The 22,026-nt window shown below is 40.6% G+C and overlaps 1 protein-coding gene across 1 annotated transcript; it reads left to right on the forward strand.

The window, feature by feature from the left end:
- Positions 1–1,850: 1,850 nt before the first annotated feature.
- LOC106536989 (inactive ubiquitin carboxyl-terminal hydrolase 54) lies at positions 1,851–17,560 on the forward strand (the record flags this gene model as incomplete). The annotated part of the gene is given in 6 exon segments (XM_014034355.1): positions 1,851–2,043; positions 2,726–3,570; positions 3,825–3,922; positions 4,037–4,147; positions 11,066–11,285; positions 13,452–17,560. Coding segments are annotated over 6 exon segments (2,051 nt in total), but the record flags the coding sequence as incomplete, so codon positions are not given.
- Between the last annotated feature and the right edge of the window lie 4,466 nt (positions 17,561–22,026).

Raw genomic sequence — 22,026 nt, forward strand, 5'->3', positions numbered from 1 at the left:
AGCCTTATATGGTGTTTTTGGGGTGGTAATTATGCTAATCTCCTCTCGCGTGCACGAGCAGCTGGTTATGAACAGGTGGAAATTACGCAGCTCATTTACACACTTTTCCTGAAGATAGAAGAGTTTGTTGAATCTGACGTGACATGTTCGTATGAACCCTTTGTACGAACAAAAGTAGGAGAAATTTAGGGTAAGAATACGAACATGTTCTTGCATGAGGCTGAATGTTTCTGGGACTGTACGGATCGTGCAGCCTCACAGGATTTCCTGAGAAATGGATTAGTTAAAACTTTACTCCACCATCCAGGAAGTGTCCCCTGGATGACCTGGAGGTGCTACAGCTAGCCTGTAAATAACAACAGAATTCCATAGAAAAAATGTTTGAAGATTTTTGTGTGTATTTCCTGCGGCTTGTATGAATCACTGAGAAGGTTTTCAGTCTGGAGTTGTTAAAGCTGGCAGCAAGCATTAGCTCATCATTCAAATAGCTTCTACAACAGGTAAGATATTTATTACTTATGACTAGAGAAACAGTTGTAGGAAAGTGTTCAAAAATTGTAAAACCAGAATAATGTGCAACAAACCCAATCCAGTTCTCAGTTAAATATTTATTCTCAGATTTATAACTACATTTCATCCTCAGAGCCAGTGTCTGTGGCTCAGACTAATCAAAACAAAATGACTTCTAATGTCTGTTTCTGCTTACCTGTCCTTCCAAAACCATAATATTTATAGAAGACTCTGGTCAGCATTACAAGGAGTCATGTGTGAGTGACTAGAGACACATTGACTGTAAATGATTACAACTGATCACAAAATAAAAGATATAAAGCTAACATTATAAAATTCAGTTAATTAGTCACGAAATACCTTTCATAATAATGATCCTAAATGTTTATCTGCATTCACACTGCAGGCAAATGCAATCCATATCTGATTTTTCTAATCAGACCCATGTCTTTTCAGTAAGTGGTACCAAATCAGACGCATATCTGATGTTGTTGAAAGCAAACCTCAGTCTGAACGCTTGTGTCACTTTTCATATGACTTCTACTTCAGTGAGGTGTGGGTGAGCGGATCGGTCCAATAATTATCATAACTTTGGCTCATGCTGTTTAAATCAGCGACACACTGCTTCAGCTACAGAACAGAAGTCAAGTTGCTTTGTTTTTGTTAGAATTTTCCGTGTCCTGGATGACTGAAAATCCAGATAATAACATTGGTCTTGGATCAAATCGATCCTTAAGTTACTTCCAGCATGTCACATTGTTCCATAAATACATGTTGCTCTGGAGCATTCATTTACAAAATGTAAACAAAGCTGAGCATTAAGACCTGCAGTTTAAATGGAGCCTCAGTTAACCTGGAGAAATGTTTAATCAAACATTAGTAAAACTGACTAGCTGTGTACACATTTAGGCTACAAATGCATCCCAACAGAGTAATTATTGCTCTGAAAGATTCTACAGTCGTGTCACATAAATGAGGGCATCCCACTGCACTCGTAGTTAAATGTGTGTCCCTTAGTTCTTTTAATAAAGTCAAAATGCCCATCAGGATCAAATTCTGTCCACCATCAAACTAAAAACAGAACAATTGACCTGGTTTGAGTTTTTTATTTCAGTTCTGTTGATTCGACATTTTTCTGTGTATAACTCCATCACATCATGTTATAAAACATGTTGATTTCCTGTTTGCTTTAGAACAGTTTTGCATGAAATCACAAGCTATTATTTCTTCATCGTTCTTTTTTGTTTTTCTCATGTTTTTTTTCTCTTTGTTTTCTTTTTTTCTGTGTTTTCTGTATTTTTTCTGTTGTTGTGTTACCGCACCAACCCCACTCGCTGCAGCCAAACTGCAGTCGGTGGTGGCTGAGGGCGGAGCTAGTAGTCACAGCCGGCTGCAGCGCTGCATGAGGAGGGCCCGCAGCCTGCAGCAGCGCATGCAGCTGCAGCAGCAGAAGCAGCGGTGCGACTCAGAAGCAGAAAAACAGCAACCAGAGCAACAACACGAGGAGGAGCAGAAGCTCCAGGAACAGCCCAGGTACCACCTGCACTCTGCTCAGATAGTAAGATCCCAGGCAGCTGTGGTACTTTGGGGTCAGGTGCAGGTCATGTTGGAGTTGAGGAGGACTCAATATTTACAGTCAGTTTTCAAAGAAAGTTCAACTACCTTTGGCTCTGTGGTTTAATCACAACATAATAACAGTTATCTTGTTTTTAGCATAGTTTTTCCGCATAAGTTTGATTAATGGTGACACGGTGGAATCTGTTGTGTGCTTTGGTGCACTTGAGTTTAGATTGGGGTCATTTTAAATCCTGGTAAATACCAGAGCATCTTTATTAAGTCCTGGTGTGTAAAACCGCAAAACTGACAGATGGTGGACTTTTTTTTTTTTTTTTAATAACGGTACCTTCATAAATTTACTGAACTGCTGCTCCGTTAGTGATTTTGCTGATAAAGGTCTAAATAAGATCTATGTATTTATGAGTCCAGCTGCAATCGTTATTTAGTTGTAAAAGATTATCTCAGAGTTTATAAATCTGATGTTGAGCCACAAACATGTCATTACAACATCTCACCTTTGGCTGACAGTGCCGTTTCCTTTTGAACCAGCCTTTATTGGCTCTTTAATTTCACTCTCTGTAGATTTCTGACTAGGATTAAACAGATGTCCAGATGTTTCATCAGTTTATATAATTTTATCTTTTCTGTGTCTCTGCAGTGAAAAGCCTTTCAGAGTACTTCTGACAGACGCTCAGGGCAACCATTCACCTGCCACTCAGGACCCTCAGGCCCTGCCTCCTTCCACCTGCCTCGTTAAGCCCCTCCCTCCCAAACTGACCTTGGTTTCTGAGCCCCCCTCCAGTCCTCTGGCCTCTCCATCTGGAGAGGACAGAAGGAACAGGAGCCCCTGCTCTCGCTTACTAAAGCCCCTTTGTACCTCCAAGTCCCTCCCCGTTCTGTGTGGTGAGACCTCCCTGGAAGACTTGGCCCCTCCCCCTCTAACAGAGGAGGAGCGGTCAGTCCAGTCACAAGCCACACCCACTATCAGATCACAATCCCGAACTCCATCCTCTGTCAGCACCAGCAGATGTCATGTGATAACAGAGGTGGACTCGTATAGCACAAGACAGCCTAAGGCCACGCCCTCTGAATCTAGCCCCGCCCAGAGATTAGTCCCTCCCCCTTCTTCTCTCCCAACCAGAAAATGGTCCTGTTTAAACCTGGACCAGTCTGATGTTGTGGATTCTCTGAATCCATCTATCAGCTCACCCTTTTACTCCCCCCCAGACTCCCCCTACAGTGCCCCCCCTGTGACCCAGCCCAGTCAGACCTCCTCCCTGCCCCCCAACGGGGACTACAGATCAGCCCTGCCGGTGGAGCGCTGGGCAGAAAATGTCAATAGATACTACGGCTCCCAGAATGCAGCAGGAGGGGGAGGAGGTTGTGGGGAGCCCGTTGGAGAGCTGTCTGAGCTGGAAACATTGTACCAAGCCAGTCTCTTGGCTCCCAGCATGCACCGGGGCACTCGTGGAGTCAGTCCTCAGCCAGCTGGTAGCAGACCAGGTACGACCTGCAGAACAAGAAAAGCTGCACATTAAAACAGTCTGTCAAATGGATAAAGAGGCTCCAGTAGAACAATATATTGTTGAAATAGAAACCTGATCTAGGATCAAATAAGTCTTAATTTGGGTCCGATCCAGATTCTAGTGCACCTTCTGGGGACCTGCAAAACAGATAATAAGATAATTAACTGAATTGATGCAAACAGACCTGCTGATGTCACATCTTGCACTAAACGTAATGTTGTGTTTCTCTAGGTGTGAGAAGAGTGCCGTCCGGATCTGGACGCTCTAAAACACCGACAGCTGAGATTGAAAGATTTGCCTACAGAACTCCAGTCACACCTGTGCAAAAGGTACGACTATTATTAGTCTCCTATTATGATGACAGTGTTAGTTGTGCATTTCAATGAGATTAATGTTCATTAATTTGATTTGTGGTGGTTTAAACTCATCTGTTTCCTCTGCAGCCACCGCTGGCTGAAGACGAAAGCTACAGTGCAGAGAACCTGCGACGCCTCGCTCGCAGTCTGAGTGGATCGGTCATTGGGTTGAGACCACAAAACCCTCCACGCAGCTGTGTAGGTCTCCTTTCACACACGCACACACGTACACACATACACACACACATACACACACACACACACACACACACACACACACACACACACACACACACACACACACAGTGTGGGTCTTAAAACACGTCTTGAAACAAAACTCCTCTAACCCTGAGGATCCAGCTGTACAGGTCAAACACACCCAGGTTCTAAAGGCTCTGAAGTACATTTATGACTTCCACCATCATCCTGAAGAGTCCAGACGTGACATACATGACATAACATGACATATCAACAGACTCAGGAAAGCCAGGCTGGACCGTCACCCCCTCAAAGCTGGTCCACAGGGATCTGATGGAGAGCATCTTCTCCAGCAGCCTCCTCTCTGGCACCTCTGTGGTCCGGCAGAAAGTTGTCAAAACAGCAGAAAAAAAATCAGGATTGATATATTCAAAGACTCCACCCTCCTCACTTTCACTTGAAGAACAAAAACACTTCATCCAACCTGAGGAAGAGTAGAGCAGACGCATCATAACACACAAAGCAGGTTTCATGTTTGTTCCTGTTGCAGTCAGACTGATGATAAACCAGTAATCATTCTGGATGACCAAACACTCGGTGAAATACCTTCCTTTAATTACTCTTATTTCTGTATTCCTGTTTCTCTATTTTTATATTTAAAGAGATCCCCGATTAGTTGTAAAATTAGACTTGAATTGATAAACAATTATTTTAACTGTAAAATAAAGACTGTAAAAATACTGTAGGCTGTTTAGTTTTGTAAATTTTTAAAATATATTTTAGCACGGATGGAGCCATTTTATTTACACCCAAAGCATTCTGGGTAAATGATGACGTGGATAGGTCCTTGGTGTGAGCGAGCTATATCCACCCTGAAGGTTAATCTTGGACAATATCTGATGATCGACTCTTTTAAATGAAACCAGAGAGCGTTGACAGAGAGGAGAAGGTAGAAATGACTCAGTCTGCAACTGAAAATATGGATGGAGGACAACAGAGCTGCTTCATGCAAGAAGAACCTCAGCTTAGCCTGTTAGCCTTCGCGCTAGCGCTGACACTATATTGCCTTATATGTACTTGCTCGGCACTAACGCGACAAACAAGCTAAACCGAGGTCCTCCATCCATATTTTCAGTTACAGGCTGAGTCATTTTTGTGTTCCCCTCTCTGTCATGTGGATGGTGGACCTCGGTGACGAGAAGAGAATGTGTAGCGCTGAGCTAATACATATATATATATGGTGATAGTATCGGGGCTAATGCTAAAGCTAACAGGCTAAGCTGAGGTTCTTCTTCCATGAAACAGCTCTGTTGTCCTCCATCTATATTTTCAGTTACAGGCTGAGTCATTTCTACCTTCTCCTCTCTGTCAACGCTCTCTGGTTTCATTTAAAAGAGTCGATCATCAGATATTGTCCAAGATTAACCTTCAGGGTGGATATAGCTCRCWAGCAGCCTCGCACCGATGACCTATCCACGTCATCATTTACCCAGAATGCTTTGTGTGTAAATAAAATGGCCCCGTCCGTGTAATGTTTTTAAACTTTTAGTTTAAAAATGATAAAAACTAAACAGCCTACAGTATTTTTACAGTCTTTATTTTACAGTTAAAATATATGTTAATTAAATAAAGTCTAACATTACAACTAATCGGGGATCCCTTTAAAACCTTTATATGCTTATACATTTTTTATGTTTGATAAAAACTGTGCATGAGAACTCCTAAACTCCTGTGTGAAAGTGCAGATAAAAGCTTTATGTGCTCTTCAGACGAAGCATTCTGCTGCCACCTGGTACTCATTTCTTCTTACTGCAGCTCGCTTCCTTTTCTGATTTAAGCAACAGCAACTGCAAGTTCCACAAACCTATCAGAACCTGTGGAGGTTTTATAAAAGCCAGTTTAGCTTTGAGTTTCTAGTAAGTCAGAGGAGACTTTTAACTTGTCCTTCGATATTAGTTATTGTGATTTATCGCACACCTAAATACAATGACATTTTTAATTCTGAATTTTCTGATTTCTTGTCTTGCCTCATCCCTCACTGTGATAAGATTTTAATAGTAGGAGATTTTAACATTCACTTGTACTGTGATGGTAAACCTCTAGTCAAAGACTTCTTGAACATTCTTGATTCTCTAAACCTCAAACAATGTGTGACTGGACCTACACGAAATGGTCACACCCTGGACCTCATCTTAAGTTATGGTCTGAATGTATCATTGTCTGCTAACTCTATTTTACCAATTTTAGATCATTCTGTACTTTTATTTGATGTTTTTATTCACTCATCTCAGGCATCTGTGCAGGATAAGTCACCTCTTAGGGCATCACGTCACATAAGTCCTGCTGCTCTGGTTTTATTTAATTCTCATCTACCTGATGTCCTGGACTCTGCCTTCGATAATGAACTTTGTGTCAACCGTCTGACTCTTAATTTTAATGCTGCACTTCTGGAAATGTTGGACTCATTTGCTCCTATAAGGATTCTAAAATGTCCCAAAAAGAATCCAACACCTTGTCTGAATGAAGAACAAATGACTTTGAGAAGAAACTGCAGAAAAGCTGAGCGTTCATGGAGATGTTCCAGGCTAGAAGTTTTTCTGCAGGCTTGGAAGGACGCTTTGCTCTCTCTCCAACAATCTATGTCTTCTGCCAAAGCTACTTACTTTTCTAACCTCATTACAGTCAATAAGCACAATTCTAAAGTTCTATTCAACACTGTCTCACAACTCACTGAGAGCAAACAAACCACCTGTAGTTCCTGTCTGACAGCTCAGGATTTTTTGGTCTTTTGTGACCGAGCTGACTTGCTGAGAAATCTGATTACTCCTTCTACTGGTGGTTCATTTGACCTTCCTGTTGTTTCATCTGCTGTCCTTGCTAAAGGGTTTTCTCATTTTTATGCTATTTCTTTGTTGAGCTTGACTAAAATTGTTAATGCAGCTCGTTCTACAACTTGTCCTTTAGATCCTTTACCTGCTTGGGCCATTAAGGAGCTGTGGTTGACTTTAGGACCTTATATTCTGGTTTTACTAAATATGTCCTTAACTACTGGTCTTTTTCCTGTCTGTTTTAAATCAGCTATGGTTGTACCTATTTTAAAGAAGTCTGGACTTGATGTCGACTCTGTTGCTAATTACAGACCCATCTCACAACTCTCATTTCTTTCTAARATCTTTGAAAAAGTTGTCTCACAGCAACTCATCAACTATCTGTCTGCTAATAACCTGTTCGAGTCACTTCAATCTGCATTTAGATCTAACCACTCTACTGAGACCACTTTAACTAAAGTGGTGAATGACTTATGCTGCGTTCACACCGAACGCGATTTCAGCTTCAAAATCGCATCCAACGCTTCAAGTTGGACGCTTGTGCACTTTGAGGTCAGACGCAGGTCAGCTCTTGAAGCGCTCGTACGGCAAGAGCCTCCCCGCCCCTCCCTCCTCTGTTGGGCTCTGTTTAATGTCGGACGAGGAAGTGGCTTTGCTTTATTTACAGAGAGCAAGAGCGTGTCACGTTCATCAGATAATTAATTCATAATTAATTCACCAGATAATTCAGAGACATTCTGAGTTTCATCACCCAGGAGCTGCGGGAGAGGCTCACAGCTCGCTTTCAGGACTATTTATGTCCCGAGTCCAGTCTGATGAGCCGCTGCCACGCGTTGGTGAGGATATCTCTGTCAGGACACCGACTGCAGGCACTCGATTTCAGCTAAAGAGCTCCTCTCCATCTGTTTCAGGTTAGTGGACATCATTCAGTAAACTGTCCCGTCTGGAAATATGTCTCTACGTCACACAGTGGAGTCTCTCTGATTGGTTGACGCGGCACGTCGAGCTGCAAAAGTTCAGATTTTCTAACTTCAGCGATTTGTGCATCAAGCACGTCGAACACTCAGATCGTTCAAATCGCGCTGCTCTAATCGCGCTTGAGGCGCCGCAGCACTTCCCGACGCTGCTTGAAGCGTGTCCACCATAGACTTTGCATGTAAACCTGATGCTCCTGATGCTGAAATCGCGTTTGGTGTGAACGCACCATTACTGGTAAATGCTGATAATGATCATCCTTCAATTCTATTGCTATTAGATCTAAGCGCCGCTTTTGACAGTGTTGATCATTGTATCTTACTGGATAGACTTGAACATGTTATTGGAATCACTGGTAATGTCCTTTCATGGCTGAGATCATATCTAACTGGCAGATCTCTGACTGTTTCTTTTAAAAACAAGCTCTCTGAGACCTGCGCTGTGAAGCATGGGGTCCCTCAGGGATCTGTGCTGGGCCCCCTACTGTTTTCACTTTATCTTTTGCCTCTTGGTTTTCTCCTGCATTCATTTAATGTCACTTTCCACTGCTACGCTGATGATTTACAGCTGTACATGCCCTTTAAAGTTGGAAACTCTGTCAATTTGCCTAAATTGGAGGCCCGTCTATCATCTATTAGGGGTTGGCTATCTAACAATTTCCTGCTTCTTAACGTTGATAAGACTGACTTACTCATCATTGGACCAAAGAAGTTCCATGGCTTGTCTCAAGCTTTCACCCTGCAAATTGATAATCAGATCATTAGATGCCAAGAAAAAGTTAGAAACCTAGGCGTGTGGTTTGATCCTGAGCTTTCTTTTGACTTCCACTTAAAGGAAGTAACTAGGATTGCCTTCTACCACCTCAGGAACATCGCCAAAATCTGGCACATCCTTTCTTTTGATGACGCTGAGGTCCTTATTCACGCTTTCGTGACCTCACACATCGATTATTGTAATTCCCTCCTTTCCAGACTACCCAAGAAAAGTTTTAGATGTCTGCAGATGGTCCAGAATGCAGCTGTCCGTATTTTAACTCATACTGGGAAATTTGACCACATCACTCCTGTACTGTTTTCCCTTCACTGGTTGCCTTGTCAGATTCAGGCTGATTTTAAGGTGCTTTTGCTCACCTATAAGGCTTTAAATGGTCTTGCGCCTCTGTATCTTACCAGCATTTTACATCCCTATGTTCCACCATGCTCTGTCAGATCTGAAGGTACTGGCCTATTAATAATCCCAAAAGCCAGAAGAAAGACCATCGGTGAACGTGCCTTCTCTTTTCGTGCCCCCTTTCTGTGGAACAGTCTCCCTCAGGACATCAGACAGGCTTGTTCTGTTGAGGTTCTTAAAGCTAAGCTAAAAACGCACCTGTTTAAACTATTTTACTAGTCTTAATTTTATCTTTTGTTTTTATTATCACTGCCTTCCCATCTCCTGTGATTTTATCGCTTGTTTTCTGAGTTTTTATTTGTTCTTTGTGATCTCATTTTTTACTTGGTGACTTTGCCTTTTTCATGTGTGATTTTATCTCTTGTCCAGTGCTTTGTTTGAAAGCGCTTTACAAGTAAAGTTATTATTATTATTATTATTATTATTATTATTATTATTATTATTGGCATCAAGCAGAGAAAACACGTCAGGAGATTGAAACTACTAACACTGGGTTAAGAACTGTCCAATGCATTATTAAAAACTGGAAAGATAGTGGACCCATCATCTTACAGGATGCACCCATCATAGTGCCTGCTGTACAGCCTGTGGGGGCAGTGCTGATCTGGGGCTGCTGCAGTCGGTCAGATCTAGGAAGCTTATCAGAATAACACCACAGCAAATGTATGCTGTAATCAAAAATAAAGGTGGTCCAACAAAATATTAGTGTGTGACCTTTTTTTTTTGTTGGTAGCAACTTTTATTTTGGTCAGGCAGTGTACATTCAAACTCCACTTTATTCTGGATTGGTTTGTCTTTATTAGTGGTTAAAAAATCTTAAACCATGAGCAGCAGAAAGCTAATAAGATGGATATATTTTTTATTTATTTACAGTGCTTTTAGTAGAAAATGTGACAAATAAAAAGAGCCTTTACTCCCAGTTTAAAGAGAATCTGAGCTCAGACACAGTGGTTGTTTGGGTGTGTGCTCTCAGCTCTTGGCGACTGAAGAGGAAAACAGATAGTAGAAGAGGCACACTGAGTGAAAAAAATCATTCCTATGTTTTGATGTAGAAACTATTTAAAAAGTGTAAAGAACAGAAAAGTTTGTTTGCATAAATTTTGGAAAGCTTCGACGGTCCAAACGTTATAATGAACACTCATGGTCACACAAATTAGACTGATTTTGTAGAAAGTGTTCATATCAAAAGGCAAGTATAGATATAAGTGACCTCTTTAAAATTTGACTGATGTTTCTGTTGTGAAGTTTGTTTTATTGAGCTTCAAAGGAGGCAGTTTTTTTATATTTAAGTATCTGAATCCCATTATTTCTGATGGGGGGAACCAATTAGCAATTTGCTAATTTTGTTTTTTGTACAATGCATTAACAAGTCGTATGCCATTCCTGATTGAGCTGTATGTTTAGCTTTTTGTTTGAGTTAAACCAAAGCTGAGGAAGAAGTAACAATTTGTAAATACAGAGCTTTTGATAATTATGCATCATCTTTATTAAATACATTACTATGAAGATTTAAATATGAGAAGGAGGTGTAGCTGAACGATCACAGGTAGCGATGAGGTGAAATCAGTGTCTGGTATCAGATCAGACGTTTCTCACCTCTGCTGCTTCCTTCATCTCATATTCAGCCCTCAGCGTTCGCCTCAGGCTGCCACATTAAACATTTATCAGCAGTTTAGTTCCTCCATTAGACTTTACCCTGAAATCAGCTCGATCTGAACCGACACCTGAGCTTTGTCTCCAGAATCCTGATGTTTCACTGCAGCCTGAGCAGGTCAGGGTTATTGATACGGAGGTCCAGAGAGACTGAAATCTTTCAGAAACAAAGATTTCATCACTTTTTGTGATTTTCATCGTTTTTGTTTGTTTTCCCTCATCGTGTTAATTTGTTACCTCTCCATCTTCTTTTCACTCCGACTTCACTCTTCCTCCACTCATCATTTTGAAGGACCCCTCCCTGTCCAGACCCCCCTCCAGACACCCAGACCTTCACTCCTCCTCCTCACTTCCCCCACGTCACCACAGCACCTCCTCGTCTTCCTCCTCCTCCTTCACAGCAGATCACTCCTTCCACCAGCCCCGACACCACGGCCCCCCAGCTCCACTGCACCCTCACTTGCAGCCACCACGGCCCCCCAGCTCGGGGCCCTCCTCCTGGGGACACTCAGGTAACCTGCAGACCTCTCACTGCCACCTTCACCTCCTCATTTCTCCTTCAGGAGGTCTGACACTCCCTTCATGTCTTTCTTTTGATTGTTTTAGTTTATGGATTCAGAGTTACAGCTTTCGAGCTGCTGGAGATTTTCTGCCAAAACTTTCTGTTGGAGTGAAAAACAACAAATCTGAAAGTGACAAAACAAACAAGGACCTGCATTTCTTAAAGGAACTATTACCCACTGCCTTTAAGCTAGAGTTTTAAGATGCATGAGTTCCAACAGTTAGGATTGTTGTGAGATTTTACATATTGTTAGCACCAGGGTTATTGTAGTTAACTAAAACTAACTAAATAATGAAAACAGAAATTGAAAAACAAACGTTTTAGTTAACTAAAATAAATAAAAACTATTAAAATGAAAAAAAAGATAAACTAAAACTGTATAATCTTTTTACAAAACTAACTAAAACTAACTGAAATTAAAAATAAAATATCCTTAGTTTTAGTGTTTGTCAATTTATTTTGAAAAGTGGATCTTTTTTTTTTAATTGAGTAGTTTCACATTAGCTGTGGGCAGCTTACAGCATCTCATGGTCCATAACAACACTTGTTAACAATCTGCTGCTGTTCAGCATCACCTGCTAAATGATCACAACAAAAGTTGGGAGAAAGCGGCAACGTCCACTTTGGGATTTCTTTGAAAATGACTGTGAGAAAAATAAAAGCAAACGTCTTGTAGTGGAAACAGGTGATAAAATAGGTGGAATACTTCTGTGAAAAACTGCATCAAGCTCACACAAGATGGCTAACTATGACTATCTTGATACACTAGCTTCTCAGCTCACGTGAAAAACAACCAGCAGGTAGCACCAGGTTGGAGACAACTATTGTCATTGTCCTAAAATAATCACCCAAGTTTTAAGTTGGCAAAATTGAATTACACAATTATTTTAGGAAGGTGTCGCTATAATGGACGCTTTAACTCGTGACCAAATAGCTGTTGGTCAGTTAACTCACAGTAACACCTCAAGCTGAAGGATGCATTGGCAAATATGTTTATTCAAACTATAAAAAAACTAATACTTGAACTAATAAAAACTAAATTAAAACTAAGCATTAAAAATGCAGTAATAACTAATAAAAACTAGCAAATTCACGCTAAAAACAAATTAAAACTAACTGAATTAAAAGAAAAAAGTCACAACGAAATCAAACAAAACTATAATGAAAAATCCAAAACTATTATAACCTTGGTTAGCACTCATGTCGAATAAAACGCAGAAAACCAATTAAGTTCTCAGTTAAATGTTTATTTTCTGTGAGATCTAAACAAAATGGCTCCAAATCTCAAGTTCTCATAATACTTATAGAAACCCTGGCCACACCCCCCGGGGGTTGTCCCTCTTACATTAGCACTGGAATGCCTGAAAGGTTAATGTTTACACTGCTGGAGCGACGCACATGTTAAATAGAGATTTATTTATTTTCTTACAGTTTAAAGTAAATACAGTAACTACAACCGATTGCTACATATATGACTAAAATTCAGTTAATCAACCACAAAATATCCAACACTTAGTCTTTGAAAAGACTCCCAGCTACTACCACACCACATGTTAGCTTAAATAGTGCAGTAACTCTGAAATGATATTTTGTCAGATACCTTCAGTCGTGACATCACTCATACGTTACCCAGAGTGGAAGAAAAGGATAAAATCTTCATCCAGGCTAGGCAAAAGAGGGTCTGTTTTTTCTTTTTAATTTTTCAGGATTATAAAACAACCTTCCAAAACCAGCATGTCAGTGTGAAACAAAACGACATTAGTTAATATTAAACCTCAACACTTTAATATGACGCTGTTTGTTTAGTTTGTTGCTGTTTTCTCACCTGAACATCTGTGTGAAGCATCAATAAATACTGACAGCAGGGGTCCAGTCCTGGTCCTCGAGGACCACTGTCCTGCAGGTTTCACTTGTTCCTCTGCTCCTAACACCAGTGTTAGGAGCATAAAATAAAACTAGAAACAGGCGTGTTCAGGTACCCCATGTATAAACCTCTCTGCTGATGTAAAGTTAATTCAGGAGAAGGTTCATTGTTTGTAACAGATTTTTTCTCCTTCTCTGTCTACCCACCTCCTCCTTCTCTCTCTGTGTTTTTCCTCTCTGTTCTCTCCCCCAGGACCTCCACGGCCCCCCCAGCAGCACTTTCTGGTTGTGTCTGACAGGAGTCCAGCTGCCTCAGGTCTCCACAGCGTCGCCCTGAATTACGGCACTCTTCCCAGAGCTCCTCCTCGGCACGCTCTGCCTCCCTCCTCCACCTCCTCTCTCCCCAGACCCAGAACTGGTCCCGGTCCTGGTCCCCCTCCTCTTCCCGCTCCACAGAATCTCTACGCCACCCTCGGCCCCCCTCGCCGCTCCACGAACACCTCCAGCACCAACAGACACCACTCGGACGGCGGTCTGCCTGGTAGAGTCAACGGGAGCTCCGCCTACGCTCCGCAGCCCCTCCGAGGGTCAGGAGAGCCCGCCAAGCCGCTCCGCCTGGACGTCCCGCCTGAAACCGACTGGCGCCTTGAGTCTGACGTCAGGACGGGTCAGTTCAGCTCCGCTCGACGTCAGCAGCCGCTCCAACGGACCGACAGAGGCCCCTACAGGGCCCCCCAGCTCTGCTCGCTCTGCCTGCAGACCCCCGTGGAGCCGTCTTGTCCGTACTGCCTGTCCTGCAGAGCTCATGTGGCCCGCTTCCATCTGCACAGCACATAGTGACGTTTGTTCCCCTGCAGCAGTGGAGGAGGACCTCTAATACCAGCTGGTCCAACACAAACAGGTTGTTTCTAACTGGACTTTAAAAGCACATTCAGATCTGTGCTGGAGATGATGCAGCTGATACATGAGCAGGAAGCTGCTGTCCTCCTGCATCACAAACGTCGTGACGGTTCCAGTTTATTGATGATTACGTTGATGATTACGATGAACGTTACAGAACGGAGTTTAATTAAAGATATCTTTATGAGCTGCAGGCGTTACACCCATTCACTGACAAAAAACAAAACATTTATTTGAGTTAACATCCTGGAGTTTTTCCATTGACTGGACTGTTACGGTTGGAGGATAGAGGCTGGCTGTATTCAGAGGGGCGTTTCCTAAATGTCTCAAAACTTTCCTGAGGGTTAGAGTTTCACTCCTGTGGCGCAGGGATTTTGAGCCTGTTCAACAATTTTGTGTGACTTATTTTTTCTCCAACTAGTTGTTGAGTCAGTTGAGTTTAGTAATTCTAGAGCAGCAGAGCTGTAGTTTAACCTCTGCATGAATGTTGTGTTTGAGAGGCTCCACACTGATGATAAATATAAATGATTATTGAGCTGATTTAATCTGATTATTAAAGCTGTTATCTGACTATGTGCAGATGAGAAAATACACAACTATTCTTTTGAATCACACTGAATGACATGTTTGAAGTGAAATTTGAGCCAGTTTGAGAATATGCAAACATGCTGAGGAGAAAGTGCAGCACCGGTGCTCTAGAATTAAAGAAGCTGAACTGATCAGGATTAGAGATGTTTGTGACGACTCTGTGACTATTGTCAGAGCGAACTTGGAGCAACAAAAATGTGATTCACGCAAGGAAATTGAAAATCAAACTGCAGCAGCGTTTCATTTCCCCTGAACAAGATAAGAAAGGGTGAAATTTCCCTTAGAAAGCTCATTTATAGGTAATTATTTTATTTGTACTTCTTGAAAGTAGAACCACAGCTGCTAGTGTTTGAAGAATACTTTATATAATTTATATTCATGGTTCCCAAACTCGGGTCTTTAGTGCTGATTGTTTTCAAACTAGTTGTTTTTCTGCTCCAACACACCTGAACCAAATTAATGAATCTCAGCAAGTCATAAAGTTCTGCAGAGTTCTGTTCGAGCCGTTCATTAAGATCAGGTGAAACCTGCAGACCAGGGCTCCACGAGGTTCAGAGTTAATGACCACTGGTTTGTACGTCAGGCTTGATGACATCATTGTGTCTCACTGCATTATTGGCTTGTTAGCTGGGGGTCCAGGTGGAGGATCGATATCGTTTTCATTGCTGCGGTAGTGTAGCGCTACGTTGCTAATGCTAGGTCCTAGCCACTTATCCCGTTGTCACAATCTGTGCTGGCTCTAAATAACAAACGGTGGTTAGCCTGGGGGGTGAGTGGCCTGCTGTAACGCTGTAATCCACCGGAGTAAACCCTAAAGTCACTGCTACATTCTGTAAATGAAGATTTGAAGAAAAGCAGCAACATACAAACTATGTGAACCAGTAAGAGTCAATACCTGAAAAAACTGATCAGTTTTGTTTTGTTTGTTTGTTGTTTATTTGAACAAAGGTTATGTCTGTTTGCTTACAGGAAGTGGGCGGGGCTTGTAAGGGGACCAGATCAGTGGACGATGTTTGTCGAGTTCTGGCTTCAGCTTCTGGGTTCATGTCAGAATCTTATCAATAGTCTTTGATTCAGAGCACAGAACGTACACAGATAAAACAGGGTCTAAACCACCTCAGAAGGTGGTCTGGGGGTTGATTTCTTCTTTATCACTGTGTCTCCACCCTGAACCTCAACACCAGCTTAAGGCCCTGTTACAGTATAATGTTTTACACAACTACCAACATATGAAAAGTTTACACTAAAGATGTCTGAGTTGAAGATGGAATTTAAAAACATCTAGAAGCCTCTTTTGGACCTCTACATACTGTACTGCTAACAGATCAGATATACAGCCCACATGAGTACAGTAGTCAAAACAAAAGGTTCATAAGTCAGTCTAAGTACATGTTGACTGTCACTGCTCAGTTCATCAGTACGTTCAGAAAACACCCAGAATGCATCTGCGGCTCGGCTTGTTTTGTGAAAGTGCCTTAAGACACCAGCCAAAAGCAGAGCTTTACGCAGTGTGTGATGATGTCATCAAGTCTGAGAAGAAAAGCAATAACTACAAATGATCACAGTTCTCCTGCAACAAATTCTTAACAGGAGAATAAGAGTGACTTTCAGTTTGGAAACTGCAGGATTTAACCTCAGCAAAACAAGAAAATTTAAATTCCACAATTCATTGGCTGGGTATTTTTTATTTATTTTATTTTATTTTTTAATTGACCAAAACCTTGAGTGTAATAATTTAATGTTTAGGATTTTCTAGTGGATGAAAACAATCCTTTTTGAGTTTTAAAGCAAAGCCCAGTTAAAGTGAATGTAACCAGTTATTTCAGTTTTGACAACCTGAGCAGCATCAGGGACTGCTCAAGGTTCAGACAGATGTTGAGGTTTTTTTTCCTTCAAAAGATCTGAAGTTCAGCGTGAATTTAAAAAAAAAAAGACTTTCGTTCAGTATTTCTAAAATCCCAGGCAGCTGTCTGTAGTTTGGTCGTCTCTGACAGATGGTTTAAAATGTTTGGATTCAGTTTACGGTGTCTCACAGGAAGGAAGTAAAAACCTGCGAGCCTCTTTCACTGATGCTGAACTGCTCTGCTGTTTCTGGGGTCAGAGGCTGTGCAGCTGATCAGACGGCAGACTAACCCTCACAGCTGCAGGAAATGAAGGAGGAGGACTTCCTGTGTGCAGTTTGAATAGAAACGTGTTTGTTTTTGTCGCCCCCTGGCTCTGCGTTGTGTGTAGATGATCTCAGCTGGATTTACTCCACCATAGAGCTCGTCAGATGTTTGTTTTTTCTCGCGTATTGTTTGAGACGTGCCGCCTTCTTTAGATTCAAACTGAAGCTTTTCTTTAAGAGAGTCGCAGCTAATATTTAGCATGATGTTTATCCTAGCCTTGGTGTTTTATTCTAATGCAGACTTTAGCGCAGTGACTCCACTGCATCCAGCTCTAATTTAGTGCACTTCACAAGTGTTGGAGGTAGATTTGTTTTTATCATTCGCTTCCTGCTTTATATTTTTACTCTTCTCCTCAAATCTATCGTTTGTTCTGGGAGTAGCTTCTACTCAGACGATACAGGAACTCTGGTTAAAAACAAAAAAAAACATTGCTCAGACTCCGCCCACCTCCAGGTGAGCTGACCCAGGTCTGACCTGACGAGTTATAGATTCTAATCCAGACTTTCTCTCTGTCAAAGTTTGTGTTTCAGATTAGAACTAAGGACAAAATGTCCACAAGTCAAAGAAAAAGAAGTGATTTCTCCATCATTTAGAGTTCCTCCTGCTTTGCCAGATATTCAGTTGAGTTTTGGTATATTTTTGATGCATATTTTTCTACAGTGTACACTTGACAGAGTTGATAAGAATAAAATGTTTAAAGCCTGAAGTGTGATGACTGTACTCTGTTTTTCACGTTTGTCAGTTTTCCAGTATTTTGAATGGAGAAAAAGCGTAGCATTTCTCAGTTTGCATACAAAGACATAGTCATGGACAGTGTTGTTTAAAGTACCTCAAAGTGATACTTTAGTAAAAGTACAAGTACCTTATAAATTACTTTGGTAAAAGTTAAAGCCTCCTCTAAGAATATTACTTGAGTAAAAGTCCTAAAGTATCTGATTACATTGTACTTAAGTATCAAAAGTAAAAGTATTGAGTACAAGTGAGTGGTAAGATTTTCCAGAATTACATAAATATACATTTATTGGGAGGTGATCTCAAAAAAAAAATTTAAAACAGGTGTGCAGCTGTGATGGACTGTGTATTCTGAGTCAGAATGGTAAATATTTAGAGTAGCAGACAGCAGAACGGGGCGGGGTCGTACATCTGACTCCCCCCTGAACTCTAAAATTAACCACGCCCAATGTCGACGTTCCGACAAGCTGTGACCACGCCCACAATTAAATTCACTTTATCCAGGTGCAGTTTATCAGTGAAGCTAACTCTGGTTAGCTGTGCACACCACTGTCCAAGATCATATAGGTTAGAACTCAAAATCTGAAATAATTTCTCCAGTTTGTACTTGTACTATAAAGTAATACTTGGAGTTTTAGTGCAAAGGAAACAACTAGCTGCACAATTTATTCAGAATTAAAAGTGAAGTACAGTGTCAACCCCGCCAACGCTTCTCACTTTCTTGATTGAGTAAATGTGTTGATTTTTCTTAATCTTTCCAACATTTATTAAAAAAGGACAAAGACAAGAAGCCGCCTTCCAGCACCATCGATGAATATTTAAACCTGTTATTTAAAACATTGTGATTTTCACCTGTTTGAGGGGTTAATTTGGATGTTTAGATTCATTTCTCCTTTCAGCAGCAGAGTCATGACAGTCTTTATGAGGGGTCGTCTGGTGAAGTGATAAAAGCCTGTGTAAGGGTTTATTCTTACACTTCTTGTAACAAGGTTATAAGACTAATTTAATTAGCAAGGGATCTCTTTTTATTTTGGGTAAAAGTGCAAAAATGAATGGACACAATAAGTAACTCAGTCAGTAAATGTTGATTTGAAACATAATATGCGATCATTTATTTTACAAATCATACAAAATTGACTATAGAGTACACCTGATTGTGAACAATTAATTTCCTATAAAAGGTTTGGGGCCAACAATAACAAGCTTTTAACTTCTTAATTGTTAACCACACTTAAATAGAAACACAAACGTCAGATTAGATGTTAAATACCAGACATTTGAGGCTGTTTATCTTAGGAGTTGGCAAGGAAGAGGTTAAGAAAAAAGGAGGAAGAAAGATGTTAACTTTTATCTTAAATAATGTGAGGTTTAACCAGAAGGGCGAAGCGTTCTGTGCTCAGCTTTGGTCAGACCTCGACGTCACACACAGCCAGCTTTTACCTTGAGATGATGTTCTGTCACCTGCCAGGTAGGTGGGGGCGCTGCTGGAGAATCTGTCTTTAGACCGTCAAACAGGGGACCCCAAGGCGTGCTCTTTGACTCGTTTAACATCCACGTCAGCCGTAACCAGAAGACAAGGCCTCGACTGGAACCCAGGTTTCAGAATAAAACCTCTGTCTGGAGAGTTTCTGAAGGTGGATAAACCAGGTGTGGTTTTCCACACTGTGAGGTTTCCCCGTTGGCGTGAAGGGGCCAAACCTGACACAGTTTTCAGCTTTTGATTCCCTGGAGAGAATCTAGCTGTCACAGTGACTGACGGTGGTCAGTCACCTTTTTTCACTCTCTTTCTTTTCTCTGAACTAGACGGGCAGAAACTGTTAGTTCCTAAAAGCTTAGAGAATCTATGGTCCGCCCTCCAGAAGGTTAGATTAGAAAAAGAAATTATCAAGGAAAGTGTTAGTTTCAGAACTGGCTGTGCCCTCCCGAAACTAAAACAAAGATTATTGCTGCTGCTGTGTGGTTCAGAACAACACATTTCATGACCCATTTAAATTATCTGATGAGCACTTATTTAAAACATAACTGAAAGAAAAATGAATTGCTTCAAGTTCAAAACATTTGCAAATATGATTCAGACAAGTAAAACATTGATATTTCATCAACTTAAACCNGTAAAACATTGATATTTCATCAACTTAAACCATAAAGATTATTTTAGTTAAATAAGAATTTTTCCCACAGAAAAACCATACATAGCTGAAATCATACTGAGGGAGAAAAGAGATCTGTCCTCTTTTCTCCTGTAACTTTGATCAACATTCTCTGATTATCAAAATGTGTAATACTTTCTGTTAAGAGAACACTAAATCAAATAAGAGAAGATAATTCTGTTTTTATCTGATTTAGAAGGGGAGTGGCCTTGGGTGGCCTAAATACAGTTCTAAGTGGAACAGAGTTTTTGTCTATTCGAAGGCCCATCAGAGGACTGAGAGTCCAAGACAGTTCCTTGATAATTTGACTCGAGGTGACCCCTACACCTGAAAAGTTAGTGGTTTCTCTAGACTTGGTGAAACCCCAGAACCTAAGAAAGAAAAAAGAAAAGCAGTGGGATAGTAGCAGCGGTACTCCTGTGAGCGTTAACAGCATCACCCCAGGTCAGCCGGTCCACGTCTCCAGGGGAGGGTCAGGACTCTGAATTCCTCAAACAGGTCAGTTAACAGGAAGTGGTCCTGTGAAGGAAAATAAAATTGTTGCCCATGTATTTATATTTTGACGGTGTTTCAGGCATGTTTTACTCATAAAATATACTACATATGCATCGTCACATTATTCTGAATTGTTTTAACTCATGTTGTAAGTTTCCAGCAGGGCACCTTTAATGTGTGTTTTCTTGTTCTTCAAGCTTTAACTTCACACACTGCTGTGGTTTCTGCACAACTGGATTGCAGATCTATTTATTTTGTTACTACTGGAATGTGAACATGTAGTGACAATGAAATAGGGAGTAAAACCACATTTTAAGGTGTTTTTCTCTGTTGAAGGACCACAGAACAGGATTTTAACTGAAACTAGAAATATTTTCTGCTCAGATAAGAACCACTCCTTGCATGTCAAATAGGACCTGGTTCTGAACTGGTTTCTACTGGAAGAGTATAAAAGATGCTTCACTTGGGCTGTGTCCTCAGACTCAACTTGTAATGCTGTATGCATGTTGACTCTCATTTTATTGGAATAAAATTACTCAGAGACCACTGTAGTGAAGAACTTTTTTGTTCATGTATTTCTGCATTTTGTTAAAACAGACATGGAAAAGTGTGTATGTAAAAATCAGATGTATGATGTACAACAACTAAATGAGACAAACATCATCAAAGCCTTTTTTTATACAGTTAAAGTTTCTTTATTATTTGTGTTTTGTTTGTATGTATAATAGATTAAAAATATTACAGTTACAAGTTCATGGTTACAAATCACAAGTTCACTGGTACAAATTTCAAATCGTTTTAAAGTTACAAGTTCTGTTATACAAAACACAAATAATAAAGAAACAATATTAACTGCATAAAATTACTCCAGTAAAAGTAAAAAGTACAGCGTGGTAAAAAATATTTCTAAAAGTACATTTTTTCCAAAAACTTACTCAAGTAAATGTAACTAGTTACTATCTACCAGTAACTCTGACTAGCAGTAAACTTCTAGTGCCATTTTATTAGTTTATAAAAGTACATTTTTACTGAAAGTAACATTTTAGTTTGCTGTCACTATGAATACATTTCTAGTTCACTATTCAGTATATAAAAATACATTTTCCATCATATACCCACTTCTTCTGTTCCGAGTCACTTGTACCCATATCCAGCCCTCACAGTGGGTGGGGTCTGCACTGGACAGGTCTCCAGTTCATCACAGGGACACAAAGAGACACACAACCATTCACTCTCTCACTCCTAGGGACAATTTATGAACAGTTAACCTAACAGTCATATCTGTGGGAGGAAGCCAGAGTACCTGGAGAAAACTCACACATGCACGGAGAGAAAAATCCCTGACTGGGATTTGATCTGGCAACCTTCTTGCTGAGAGGTAATAGTTCTACCAACTGAGCCACGCTACATTTTCCTGTACACTCTACTTTTAATCCTGAGTGGAAAGTATTGTCCATMGTCTTCTTTACAGCAGTTCACTTGTTTTTATTGCATTTGTTCCTAAAACTGACAAAAATGTAAATTATGTTTTGTTTGAATATATTCTGGGGATAAAAGGGGCAGACAGAAGACTCTTCTGCTACCTTTTTTTAGATTTTTGATTTGTGTATTTTCTTTGTTTTCTATTGTATGTTCTGTATTTATTCATGTTAATATGATCTCATGTATAATACGACCCCCACTTTTTTGAGTTTAAAAAGCATAAAAAATTTCATCCTCAAACAACCTCCAGTTTCATCNATTAACCAGTCCACATTAACCAGTCCACACTAATCTGTCCACACTAACCAGTCCA

This window comes from Austrofundulus limnaeus, unplaced genomic scaffold (genome assembly GCF_001266775.1).
Source record: "Austrofundulus limnaeus strain Quisiro unplaced genomic scaffold, Austrofundulus_limnaeus-1.0 Scaffold2070, whole genome shotgun sequence".
NCBI classification, from domain to species: domain Eukaryota; kingdom Metazoa; phylum Chordata; class Actinopteri; order Cyprinodontiformes; family Rivulidae; genus Austrofundulus; species Austrofundulus limnaeus.